We start from the raw sequence: 13,511 nt of genomic DNA on the forward strand, positions 1-13,511 counted from the left end.
GGACCCCAATGGGACAAGAAGGGAGGCGTCCAAAATCTAATCCCTTTGCACCAAGTTCTGGGCTTTGTGAAGAGTTCACAGCCGCTGGCTCCAGCTCCATCTTTCCCTCTCCCCTCAGTCTCTTCTGTACAAAAAAGTGAATGAGGCTCAGTACCGCAGCCACCTGGCCAATGAGATGATGATGTATCACATGAAGGTGAGGCTTGCATGGAACATTGTTCTCGGGGTCTCAGGGTCAACTACTTCTCCACCCTCCTTTTCCGCCTCCCAGAATCCTCCGCTGCCCAGGTTCTGGCCGAGCATGCCTGCCTGCTTGCATCCTCCTTCCTTCCTCCCTTCCTCTCTTTCTTTCTGTCTTTCTCTTTTTCTGTGAGTGAGAGAGAGAATTGGCACGCCAGGGCCTCCAGCTCCTGCAATTGAGCTCCAGACACGTGCGCCCCATTGTGCGCATGCGCAGCCTTCCGTTCTAAAGTCACTGGTCACTGCGTCTACTTGCCAAACTTTGTGATTGCTCGCTTTGTGTGTGTGTGTGGGGGGGGGGGCGTTGCAAATACAGACTCAGAGCAACACCTCTTCTTAGAGGCCCGCTTCCCACTTTCTCACAGACCTCTCTCACAAGTCCTTCATCAGTCCAGCCACAGGCTGAAAGCAGCTGGGAAGCCCCCACCCACGGAAGAACTTGGTTTAGCCAAGGGCTCCCTAGGTCCAGAGAGTGCCCCATCTTGAGAATTACTACAGGCTGGAACCCTCCTAGGGCTTTCTCCACACCACACCATACACACACACACACACACACACACACACACACACACACACACATATCCCTGGCTGCCATGGTCTTGCAGCCCTAGAGGGTCCTAACTGATGATACCCCATCCCATTTCCAAGCTCTATGCAAGAAATGCTGTCCCAAACCTTAGTTCCGAGTATGTGACAATCAGTGTTCCTTGGGACACTTCCTGTCATCTGCGTCCCAGGCTTTGCAAACAGGCCCAAAACTGTACTAGGAAGTCTTGAGGTTAGATACCAGGGACATCTCCCCAAGACACAGACTGCTAGAGCTAGTGTCTCTCTGTGACAGACCACCATGGGTTAGGGTGTTACAAAGGGATGTTCCCTGTTTTTGACTAGATTGTCACACATGAAAGATGAGAGGTGGTCATATGTGCAGAGGCAGGGGTCACAAAAGGTGGGCTGCAGGGTCGTGACTGCCCAGTGACGCTTGAGGACTGGAGGCCTGGCTGTGGTGCATGCTGGACAAGAGCTTCCCCCAACGTGCATGGGAACTTGAAGGGAGAGAGGAGGCCATCTTCTAACGCCTGGTTGGCCCCTCTCCAGGTCTCCGATGATGAATACACCAAACTTCTCCATGATGGGATCCAGCCTGTGGCTGCTATTGACTCTAACTTTGCCAACTTCACCTACACTCCTCGCTCTCTGCCTGAGGACGACACTTCCATGGTGAGCTGGCGTGCTCCTGTCTGGCTAGGGAGGCAGGGAGTGGAAGCTGGAGATTTCAGTCGGGTGTGCATAAAAACGCCCTGGCAAGGCAGAGTCACCGAGGAAGGCTATGAAGGCCACTTCAGAGATGGAATGGGCATGTGGTTTGCTATTAGGGGCCAGCAACAGGCTTGAATGGTCACCCAGAGCTGCTCTGGAACCATCAGTGCCCTGGTCACGTGGGCTTGAAGTGTGCAGCCCCAGCCCCTGTTCTTTATTTTTATTATTTACTTATTTATTTGAGGGAGAGAAGAAGAAGAGGAGCAGAGGACAGGGTAGATAGAGAGAGAATGGGTGCACCAGGGCCGTCAGTGGAGGCAAAGGATCTCCAGATTCATGTGCCACTTTGTGCATCTGGGGAATCGAACCTAGGTCCTTTGGTTTTGCAGGCAAGCTCCTTAGCCATCAAGCCATCTCTCCAGCAGCACCACCACCACCCCCCCCCCCAATCCCTGTTCTAAGATTTTTATGTGTTTCTGAGAGTTCTTAGTTCTTACATCTTTTCGGCTTCTAAAAGTTCATGGCTTGAGCGTGCCTGTTCAACGATTTCATGGTCCTGTAGTTTAGAGGCGGAGCTCTAAGACAGGAATGTTGAGCAAGAGGCCTCAGGAAGGGTGGAGGACAGCCCCTGTACGCTTCCCCCCACCCCCCCAGGCCATCCTGAGCATGCTGCAGGACATGAACTTCATTAACAACTACAAAATCGACTGCCCAACGCTGGCCCGGTATGTGAATCTCAGCACTCCCCTTTCGCGCACGCAGCCCCGGACCTCTTGTCTCCTGCTACCCTCCACTCTCACATCCACTGACCCCGGAATTCTGGGAGGGGCCTCTCTGAGGCTGATTGAAGGATGACTGAGGTTGGCAGGAATCCACGAATGGGAGCCATGAGATGGGGTGGGCAGAGCCTGGAGGGCTCCATGGAGGAGGAAGGCTGAGCGCCGCGTGGCCTTCGCCGTCCCCCAGGTTCTGCCTGATGGTGAAGAAGGGCTACCGGGACCCGCCCTACCACAACTGGATGCACGCCTTCTCTGTCTCCCACTTCTGCTACCTGCTCTACAAGAACCTGGAGCTCACCAACTACCTCGAGTGAGTGGCTGCCCTCCCCACATCTTGGCAGCAGGAGGCCCCCCACCTTCTGTGTGGTCCTCTGGGCCCGGAGGGGGACAGTCCCCAGCTCCACCTTCCAATAGCAGGCCTGACTCTTTCCAGGGATTCCAAACTAGCCATGCTTTCCAAGACTGTCTGTCTAGGGTGGGGACCCCTGGACACCTCATCCAGCTGTCTGTCCTTTGGGATCCCCCCACGGAGAGGTCTGAGGGTGGTGACCACATTCTCTTTTCTGCCTCCCACCCAGGGACATGGAGATCTTTGCCTTGTTTATTTCCTGCATGTGTCATGACCTGGACCACAGAGGCACCAACAACTCCTTCCAAGTGGCCTCAGTGAGAGCTGCCCGCCCTCCCTCCCTCCTCCTCTCCCTCCCTCCCAATAGGGACCCTCTCTCTTGTCCCTCCCAGTCTGAGGAGAAGTGATAGTCTGGTTTGTGAAACCAGGGTCAGCTCCAGGGTGGTGGGAGGGGAGTGTGGGAGAGGAGAGGGTAGAGTGCTTAGCCTCAGTGGGCAGTGGGTACTTTGATCTGGATGGAAGGAGTGACCAGAACTTCCATGGATTTTTCCAGAAATCTGTGCTGGCTGCTCTCTACAGCTCCGAGGGCTCTGTCATGGAGGTAATTGCTGTCCTGCCCAGCCCCTGTCTTCCTGATCCCCATAAAGCCAGGGATTTGCAAATTAGACTGTTCCCAAGCCAGGGTAACCGGGTCACTGTCCCAAGATCACGTGAGCCTCATTTTTTCTAGAGCTGACCCAGGCGCAGATGGGGTGTGAGCAGGGTCTGCCGGAGCCAGGTTTGCAAATGTAGGAGCCGCAACGCCTTGCAGCGCCTCGCCACTGGCCTGGCCTGTCCCTCCAAGCCTGCGCGGCTCCTCAGCTCTGGGCCAGCTTCCCCTCACTGTAGCCTCACATGTCGGGGGCTGCTCTGTTCATGCCTTATGAGGCTCTTTGGGCCAAGAACAAGATGTGAGCTATCTGCCAGGCGCGGTGGCACAGGCCTTTAATCCCAGCACATAGGAGGATCTCTGCGAGTTCAAGAGTACCCTGAGACTACATAGTGAATTAAAAACCAAAACCAAAACAAAAAAGCTATGAGCTATCTGATGTTCTGCATTTGGCCCAAGTCTTGGCTCGGGGTCGAAGCCCCGTTTCCAAGGTCACTTTGCCCCAGGCTGTCTCCCACAGCACCCCTCCAGAGGCTGCCCCTACTCACACACTCCCCGAGATGTACCTGTGCTCATTGTCTCCCTAGAGGCCTGGTGGCAGCCCTGGTTCTGTCCTCTGCCCCCCGGGATGAGCCTGCTCCTCCTCCGAGTGACAGCCCTTCATGTTCAGGAGACAGGGCCTTGCCCTTGCCTCCACACCGCCTTCCCTTGTCAGCAAACCAGGGTTTTCTGCATGAATTAGTGTCCAGGACTTCAAGGAATCACTTCAGATTTTTTTTTTTTTCCCAGCCTGGAAGGTCCCCTGAGCATAGCTTATGGTGGCCCCCTCCGAGGCACGGAGCTTGCCAGGAACTTACCCTGGGTCACAGAGGATTGAAACAGAGCCCGCAGAGGGGACTGGGACCCTTGATTTCCCCTCTCTGCCTGCTGGGCTTTCCTTCCTCTTTGGAGGGGGGGTCAGTGGTGAGAGAAGCCACTCTTCAACAGCAGTCCATCTCTTTTCTCCCTCTAGAGGCACCATTTTGCTCAGGCCATCGCCATCCTCAACACCCAAGGCTGTAACATCTTCGACCACTTCTCCCGGAAGGTGATGGGGCTGGGAGGGGGTGTGTGCCGGCTGGGAGATGGAGGGCTGCTGGACAGAAGAAGTCCGGGGGGACCCTCCCCCCCAGGGTAGACAGGGTGTGTGCAGCTGGAAGCCACGACACCCCTCCCCTGGCCCTACCCAGGACTATCAGCGCATGCTGGACCTGATGAGGGACATCATCTTGGCCACAGACCTGGCCCACCACCTCCGCATTTTCAAGGACCTCCAAAAGATGGCCGAAGGTGCCTACCCTCAGCCCCGGGCCTTGTTTCTGGGAAGGGGTGGAGGAGTCAGGGAGGGGAACCGCCTACCCTGAGCATCCACGGGGTTCAGACCCATTCTTGTCCAGCCTCAGTCTTCCTCTAGCTGCCCCTCCAAGCAGACCCAGAACTGTCCCCTTTGGTTTCCCATAGGTATATCCAGTTCCCTGACCCACTTTGGGACAGGCCCTGGAAACCTGAACCTCTCCCTTTGACCCTGTTGTTCCCCAACAGTGGGCTATGATCGAACCAACAAACAGCACCACAGGCTCCTCCTCTGCCTCCTCATGACCTCTTGTGACCTCTCTGACCAGACCAAGGGCTGGAAGACCACCAGAAAAATTGCAGTAAGTGCCGCCCCTCCGTCCTGGGAAGGCACGGGGCTGAACTTAGTTCTGTGGCCCCCTCCTCTGACCTCAGCAGCCTGAAACACTCTGTGCTGAGCTCAGTCTGACTGTGTTTTAAGGAGATAACTTGCATACCATCTCAGAATGACAGATGAAGTGATGAGAGAGGGGCCCAGGCTTAATTACGGTCATACAGCCAGTTAGAGACTAGCGGGAAGTGGACAGAACCCAGTCCCTTGGCCCCAGTGACCGCCAGGCTAGGGCTGAGAAGGACAGCACCCCCCGCCCCCATACCACTGATTCTCTGAGCCTTGGTCTGCCGTCCTGGGAATGGGCTTGGGTGGACAGATCCCACCACAGAAGGTGATGAGAGTATTGACTCCTAGGAGCTGATCTACAAAGAATTCTTCTCTCAGGGAGACTTGGTACGTGTGGAGGGATCTCGGGATGCCCCGGGGGTGTTGTTGAGGGAGGCTCCTGGCCTGGGCCTGAGAGGGCTTGGGTTGGCCTGGCGCTTGATGGAGGGGCAGGACAGGCAGGCCTGACGACCTGGTGCGTGCAGGAGAAGGCCATGGGCAACAGGCCGATGGAAATGATGGACCGAGAGAAGGCCTACATCCCTGAGCTACAGATCAGCTTCATGGAACACATCGCGATGCCCATCTACAAGTGAGTGCGCTCGGGGCCCAGGTTGGCAGGGGCCGTGGATGGAGAGGGCGGGTTGCCCCCACTTTCCCGCTAACTGGGTCCCTCACTTCACGGAGGAGGGCCCTTCATGCTTTGCTGTGCCCACCCTTAGGCTCGCCTCCCTACGGACATGATGCCTGTAGGCCAGCCCTCATCTTTCCTGCTGTCTGTGCTCTGATTTCTGACCTCTAACCCTGGCCCCCCCACAACTGCTCCCCCAGGCTATTGCAAGACCTGTTCCCCAAGGCGGCTGAGCTGTATGAGCGCGTAGCCTCGAACCGCGAGCACTGGACCAAGGTGTCTCACAAGTTCACCATCCGCGGCCTCCCCAGCAACAACTCACTGGACTTCCTGGACGAGGAGTACGAGGTGCCCGGTTTAGGCGGCACTGGGGCCCCCGTCAATGGCTGTTGCAGTCTTGAGGCTGAGTGACCCCCTCCAGGGTCCCTCCCTGCCCAGCCCTCTTCCCACAACCCTCTACTGGTTTGTCTGATGCACAAGGAACCAGAGTCACGGATCCTGGCTGCGTTGCAGGCCAGGGCGTCCTCTGAGCCCTCGCTGGGCCTCCTCCACGGCTCACATGGACTGCCGCTGCTTCTGCAAGGGTGCTGGGGCGCCCAGTGGCAGTGGGCCCTGCCCCGCACCTCTGTGACTACACCCTGCCCAGCTCCCTCTCCACCAAGTCACTCCTCTGAGCAGCCAGTGGTCCCTTCTTTGCTCCATGCTGGCCCACCAGGCCGGTGTCCTTTTCCCTCGGAGAACCTTCGTCTTAAGTTGGGCTCCAGCGACCTCAGAGAGGTGGAAAGTGGGACCTCCACGTGAGCAGAGGATGGGATCTAGCTCTGAAGACCACCTCTGTGCTGCCGGGGTGACTGGGACCCTGGGAGGAAGCTTCCTTCCAGGCAGGCAGTCCTCTGGGGAGAGAAAGCAGAGGGAAGCGCAGGGCAGGAAGGAGACACCAGCAGCTCTTCCTCACAACCGTGGCACCCTAGGCAAGCTCCTTTCCCTAGCTGGGCAAGACAGGAGGGTAAGGCAGTCTATTCTAAGACCCTTTCAGGTCAAAGTCTCCATAGCTCCGTGGAGTCCCATTAGAGGCTGTGGAGCACCTCGGCCATGCTAAGGCCCAGAGAGCCCATCCCTTGGTGTCCCCTGACTGTGCCCCACTCCCCTTGGCCTGAGCTCCTCTTCCATTCCTGCCCCCAGAGAGGGGCCAGGCCACACCCTGAGGGGCTTATCTCCTCTTCAAGGCCATATCCACTTGTGCCCTGGGGCTCCGGTGACCCCTGACACCCCCAGGACCCTCGGCTCTTGGGTCACGGGGCCTCTGGCATCTCTTCTGTTTTGTTCTGTGTGTATTGTGGGTGGGGGAGGGGGCCACCTGCCTTACCTACTCTGAGCTGCCTTTAGAGATGCGGTTTTTCTAGGACTCCGTGCGCCTGTTGTGTGTGGTCCCGTGGGCCGACCGCTTTGTACATGAGAATAAATCTATTTCTTTCTACCAACCCTTCCCCAAGGGTTGCAGGCTCTGTGCGTGGGGTGGAGGGGAAACGGAACCAGGAGAGGCAAGTATCTTTTGGACTTCTCCGGCTACCAGAGCTCCCCACTTCCTGGGCCTGATAGGAGGGTTCCAAGGTCGGACGCAGATGGGGGTGGGGGTGTGGAGCAGTGAGAGGATGTGTCGGCTGGGGGGAGACTCCAGACCCCAGAGGGAAGAGACCCGAGAGGTGGAAGCAGCTTGGCAGAGGTGGCCCGTGCTTCCTTCTGCACCTCGGCCCCCTGGTCTACCGGGGCTCTAGTACCCATGCAGCCAACGCCTGGGCCTCAGAGCTTCCCCAGAGCTGCTGGCTTGCCTGGGTCCCCATAAGTCCACATCCAGGTTTCTTTGAGTCCTATGGAAGGGGTTCCCTGAGTCCTCCCCATGCTGAACCCTTCCCTGGGTTGTGCCTGTGGAGTTCCATCCCTCCTGGCCTGGTTATTGTGAGTGCCCGCCTCTGCATAGACAGACAGACATGATCAGGCTTTGGGGTCAGGAGCTATGAGGAGACCCGGCCCGCTCACCCCCATCCTCACCCCCACCCCAGTTTGCCTAGCTGCCCCTATCCTTGTCACTTCCCATCGTGCCCTGACCAATTAGCACTGATCTGTGAGAGGGGTGGACATGGTGGCACCTTTTCTTGTGGGGAGGGTGGGCCTGGAGGCGACCATCAGGACCACCTTGTGGCCAGAGTGATGTCCTGGGATGCCAGCCTTGCCTTGGGGACTGCCGAGTCTCATCTGTGACCTCTGCTCACAGCCTATGGGTCAGGATGCCAGCTGCTCCCCGCCGCCAGCCACAGGTTATGGCCTGGCCGCTGCCCAGCCCTGCTCCAGCTTGCCCAAGCTGTCTTCTCAGAGCCCAGGAGCCAAGCCTAGCCAGGCATCCCCAGGCCAAGGCTGGCAGAAGATGACTATTTTAGCAGAGCTGGCCAGACACGAAGGTCTGTGTGGACCGATGTAGCTCCTATTCGGCCCACGCCGCCCAACCCTGAACATGTGTGCCCACCCAGCCTCCATAAGTTTTTAGACAAAGGGGAGACACACCCCAGGTCCAAGCCCTAAGGGTTTTGTGGCTTCCTCAACTCATATCTACTGTCTGTCCCTAGTTGAGCCCTCCATAGAAGCCCAGGCTATAATACAACCCTTGTCACCAAATGAAGCAAGCCAGCCACCAACAACTTCCTTGTGCATGTAGGACCCGGCAGTGAGACCCACAGCTAACCTGGCCCCTTGTCTCATAACCTGATGGAGGACACAGTCCAAGCTCACACGCACACTAGTGGGTGCTGGGCCACAGGCTCCAGGTGGAGGCCCAGGAGAGTCACAGTGAGGCTTGAAGGAGGGCCAGGCGCTGTTTCTCGGCACACGGAAGGCGGCAGGCCCCTGCGCTAGAAGAAACCACTTGAGTGAAGGACTGGTAGTCCAGAGTAGGAGCACAGGATGAAGGGGAGGAGGGCAACTCAGGAAGGACCCTGGCTCTGCCAGCTCCCTTTGCCCTACAGGCCAGGCTTCCAGCAGGAGAGCGGTTCAAGCAGACACCCTAGGAAGTGCTTGCTGGATAGCAGAGGTGACTGCAAGGGGGGACGCAAGCGAGTGCCTTCTGGGTGACAGTCATCCCGGGCCGAGTGAGGAGCACTCAAGAGAGATTGGATTGCCGGGGTTGGTGGCTGTGAGGTGCTCTGGAAGATGTGTGTGTGTGTGTGTGTGTGTGTGTGTGTGTGTGTGTGTCAGAGGAGGGGGTTCCACGTACCCCATGAAGGGCCCTGAATGTCTTTCAACACCACCTCACTTCCTGGTGTGCCAGGAAGAGCTCTGGCAGGGGTGGACTCTCTGGAAAGGTGGGCAGGGCAGCTGTCTGGGGATGACGGGGAAGAGGGACTGGGGCCAGGGAAGGAGGACAGACAGGAAGAGGGCCGTGCCTTTGCACAGAGCCCATGGACAGCCCTCACTAGGTCACAGAGCACAAGGCTGGCCCCACCGGCCTCTTGTAGCTGCCCCGCCAATCACGACGGAATGGTTTCACTTGACTTTTTGTTTGAACGAGGGCTCTGTAGCGCAGATGCCGTTTTGTAGCAAAGCGGCCTGGGATTGGGAGAGCTACTCTGCCAAGGTTAGAGCTTGAGCCCAGTCGGTGTGTCTCTCCTCTCCAAGGGCTCTTTCGGAGGGGGGGGCGGGTTTTTTTTGGGGGGGGTAAAAGGCAATGCTGGAGGACAGGGCCTCTCTGCAGTCTTGATTGGACTGTCATGGCATATAGAGGTGGCAAGCCAGTGGGTTGGGGCCCAAAGAAGGATCAGAAAAGGTAGGGGGGGAGAGAGAGAGAGAGAGAGAGAGAAAGTGAGGGGGTGCCTAGGGGAGGAAGGTGAAATGGCTTGCAGTGCAGCTCATGGCCACCAGGTGGCACCTCACCATCGCAAGCCTCCCTCCCCCCAGAGGTCAGAGAAGGGTTATTGGGGGGGAGGGGGGGCGGTTGTAGGGCTAAGCCCGTTCCTGGCCCCTGTGTAAGACCCTCTCACACACACAGAGAAGCATGTTCACACTAAATCACACAGCTCCACACACTCATCCTGTTGCACACAGACTTGAGGAATGTTGGGAGGGCGCCCCAGCCCGTTTGGCTATGTGTTCTCTGAATAGGAGGAGGTCTGCGTGAGTTCTACGGTGGTGAGATGCGGAGACCCTCGGGGAGGGTCTACCTGCCCAGCGGTCTCCCTCTGCACGGGGAGCCCTGGGGGAGGCAAGGCCAGCCTCAGGGACAGGTGTGGACACAACTAATACTACCATCTCTCCTCTGGGGATGACAAGAACAATCGAGAACAAGACAGCTCTTGAGCGTGCTCTCAAGAAGACCCGAGCTGTCACTGCAGGCCTGGGGAGTTGGCACAGTCAGCAAAAGCAAAGGCTTGACACATGCAGACGTGCATTTGCACCCCCAGCACCCACGTCAAAGCTGAGTACGCACATGCAATCCCCGTGCTGGGGAGGTGGAGACGGGAGAATGCCCGGGCTGATGGCTGGCTAGTCTAGCTGAATCGGTGAGCTCCAGTTTCAGCGGGCTACTCTGTCTCCAAAAATAAGGTGGGGTTGGAGATATGGCTCAGCAGTGAAGGCCCTTGAATACAAAGCCTAACGATCCAGGTTTGATTCCTCAGTACCCACGTAAAGCCAAATCCGTAAAGCCAAATGCGTAAAGTGGCACATGCGTCTGGAGTTCGTTTGCAGCAGCTGGAGGCTCTGGTATTTCCATTCTCTCTCTCTCTTCTTCACTTGATCTTAGCCAAAAGGCCGAGAAGCGATCTCTCTCTTCTTGCAAATAATTTTTTTTTAAAATAAGGTGGACAGCGATAGAAGACACCAGATGTTGACTTCCAGTCTCTACATGCACACACGTGTGAACAGACGTGCACATGCATGCCCACCACACATACACTCAAAAAAGTGACAAATCAGGGGCTGGACGTGGTGGCAAATGCCTTTAGACCCAGCACACGGGAGGCCAAGGTCAGAAGATCACTGTAAATTCTAGGCCAGCCTGAGATTACATAGTGAATTACATAGGTCAGCATAGGCTAGAGCAAGACTCTGCCTTGAAAAATCAAAAAATAAAATAAATAAGAGAGAGAGACAGAAATTGGGCTGATGAGATAGCTCGGCAGATAAGGCACTTGCCTGCAACACCTAATGATCTGGGTTCAATTCCCCAGTACCCATGTAAAGCCAGATGCACAAAGCGGCACACGCCTCTGGAGTTTGTCTGCAGTGGTCGGAGGCCCTGGTGCCTCCATTCTCTCTGCCTTTCTATCTCTCTCTGCTTAAAAATGAATAAATAAATAACAATATTGGGCTGAAGAGGTGGCTCAGCAGTCAAGTCACCTGCCTGCAAAGCCTGACAACCTGGGTTCAACTCCCCAGGACCCACATACAGCCAGATGCAAAGTGGCGCGTGGGTTTGGAGTTTATTTGCAGTGGCCACAGGCCCTGGCTCACCCATTCACTCTCTCTCTCTCTCTCACCTGGAAAATAAACTTAAAAATATGAGAAAACACTACAGGTGAGCACTCAAGCCTTCATCATGGGCTTGTGAGGTGGGAGGGGCAGAGCAGGGGCAGGAGGAGGCTGGGGTTCTGGAGTATCTTGGAGTTTGGAAGGATAGACAGAGGGTAGGCATGGAGAGCCGCAGGGGACTGGCTCAAGGCCTCAGACTACGGTCACTGCTAACCCTGTCATCACCCAGTCTCTTTTAGACAGCCACCAGTGGCAGTTGAGATGAGTGTGTGGTCCTGGGTGGGGGGGGAGGTAGGGAGGCTATATGGAAGTTACATGGGGTGGGCGCAGCTGAGAGAGGATGGGGAAGCGATTCCACAGGCAGCTTCAGAGAGGTCAAGGGGCATGGAGGATTGCTCTGAGCAGGAGCTGGGCCCTGGGGTGGGGGCGGGGCGGGGGACCAGGGTAGCCTTGACCCTGCACTCCCGGGAGAGAAGGGAAGCCATGCAGAGGATCAAGGAGGTGAGGGGAGCTCTCCACGCCTCCATCCTCTCCTGAAGCACGAAGCACTGGGCTCTGAGCCCTTCATCTCTTCACAAACCCTCCAGGACTTTCCTTTCTCTTGGGGAAGGGGAGGAACGGGTGCTAAAGTCTTTCCTGGCTTTTGCTTTTCTGTTCGTAAACTGGAATGAGGAGCTGTGCTGGAGGCCCTCAGGACAGGGAGCGAGCGGAGAGAAAGGCTACCCCATTCTGGGGAGCCGTGTGTGCGTCAAATCGGGGTGCACATAGCACAGGCGGGGTGTTCTGGCAGGGACTACCAGGGTGAGTCCATATAGGAAGCAAAGCGTGGAGGTTAGCTGGCCTGAGTGTGAGAAGCTTCCTGCCAACGTGGACAGGGAGTGAGGCAGCTTTCTTAGGGCCTTTAGGGAGCCTGGGCCCCTGAAAGTAACAAGCAGGAATGTCTTTGGGATCCTTGCAGTCTTCTAATCTCTTCCCTAGATTTGCTTTTCTACAATCTGAGCCCCTCCCGGGAGGGAGGGAGGGCCCCTTTCCTAGAAGTTGAATGCAATCCTGGTGTGGTTGGTCAAGTTGGGCCCCCAGCGCAGTGTCATGGCTGGTGACTTCCTGAGCCCGCCCCTAGCACAGACCAATCAACTCTCACTATGGCTCACCTGAACCAGACGGTAGGGAGGGCTCACCTCCCTAAGGTTATAAATAAGTTTAACAGGTGTGGTGGGTGCACACCTTTAGTCCCAGGACTCCGGAGGCAGAGGTAGGAGGATTGCCGTGAGTTCAAGGCCACCCTGAGACTACATAATTCCAGGTCAGCCTGAGCTAGAGCGAGACCCTACCTTGAAAAACAAAAAGAACAACAACAAAAAAATCCCCAAAACCAAATAAAATAAGTTTACCAGGGGAGGCAAGCCTCTCCTGGCCAGCTCCTGAACTTCGAGGTTCTAGTAAGCTTTCCTCATCTGGCCCCCCACTCTTGCTCCCTTATGGGCTATCTACCTCCTCCTGCCTGCCACATGGCAGAAGCTCTGTACTTTCTCGTCTTTTCTCTCTAAATCTCTTCATGTTTCTTTTAGGCCCCCATGAGCTCTCGGACCACATAGGTATATTCATTTTCCTTCCCTTGGTTTTGTATTTTCCTAAATAAATATAACAGTCATCTCAGTTTTATTTTATCCAATTCTTTGGTTAAAAGTAGGCATGAACTAAGGGCTTAGGGTTCTTTCAACATGGCTGCCCTTCTGAATCTCTAGGTCATCTCTGGAGAAGTGATAGAACTGAGCGGGAAGTGTGGGATTCTGAGAACCCAAGGATGGCAGCCTCGGATGCTGTAGGGGTAGGGAAGGAGAAAAGTGAGACGCTTGGTGGCAAGAACGCCCTTATAGTCCCCTGCTGCCTTGGACAATCACAGCTCTGCCCACCCAGGAAACAGCCTGCTTCTTCATGGCACAGCCTCTCTGCTGGACCACCCCAGGCAAGAAGGAGTGGCTGTGTGGGGCCTGGAGCTCCCCTCCACCCTGTCTTAAAGCCCCCATCTCAACTCAGACTGGGGCCTGTTTCTATCCCTCAGGACACTTCATCATTCTGAATGGCGGAGGCCCCCGGGGAAACCCTGGTCACCAGAGTACACCGACTAACAGAAAGACAGACCGAGCTCTAGCGGACACAAACAATGTGAGGCAGACTTGCTGTGACAGATGGGCCCCCGGTTTAAAATAAATACTTTAAATTTACTTGAGATAAGGGAAGATAATAGCAACACGAAGTTAGAACAAGAGATCATTATAAAAAGAACCAAGCAGGACCATAAGGTATGACAAAAT

General features: G+C 56.1%; 1 protein-coding gene across 3 annotated transcripts in view; it reads left to right on the forward strand.

Moving 5' to 3' along the window:
• Pde2a (phosphodiesterase 2A) overlaps window positions 1–7,160 on the forward strand; it is a 104,069-nt gene extending 96,909 nt beyond the window's left edge. For all 3 annotated transcript variants that reach the window (XM_045145480.1, XM_045145482.1, XM_045145481.1), the window contains 12 exons: window positions 119–196; window positions 1,339–1,461; window positions 2,155–2,225; window positions 2,467–2,589; window positions 2,858–2,945; window positions 3,182–3,229; window positions 4,290–4,364; window positions 4,507–4,606; window positions 4,859–4,971; window positions 5,358–5,396; window positions 5,534–5,640; window positions 5,880–7,160. In XM_045145480.1, the coding sequence (XP_045001415.1) occupies window positions 119–196; window positions 1,339–1,461; window positions 2,155–2,225; window positions 2,467–2,589; window positions 2,858–2,945; window positions 3,182–3,229; window positions 4,290–4,364; window positions 4,507–4,606; window positions 4,859–4,971; window positions 5,358–5,396; window positions 5,534–5,640; window positions 5,880–6,090 (1,176 nt within the window). In that variant the 3' untranslated portion in view covers window positions 6,091–7,160. The remainder of the gene's footprint in view (window positions 1–118; window positions 197–1,338; window positions 1,462–2,154; window positions 2,226–2,466; window positions 2,590–2,857; window positions 2,946–3,181; window positions 3,230–4,289; window positions 4,365–4,506; window positions 4,607–4,858; window positions 4,972–5,357; window positions 5,397–5,533; window positions 5,641–5,879) is intronic.
• The last annotated feature ends 6,351 nt before the right edge of the window (window positions 7,161–13,511 follow it).

Source organism: Jaculus jaculus, chromosome 3 (genome assembly GCF_020740685.1).
Source record: "Jaculus jaculus isolate mJacJac1 chromosome 3, mJacJac1.mat.Y.cur, whole genome shotgun sequence".
NCBI classification, from domain to species: domain Eukaryota; kingdom Metazoa; phylum Chordata; class Mammalia; order Rodentia; family Dipodidae; genus Jaculus; species Jaculus jaculus.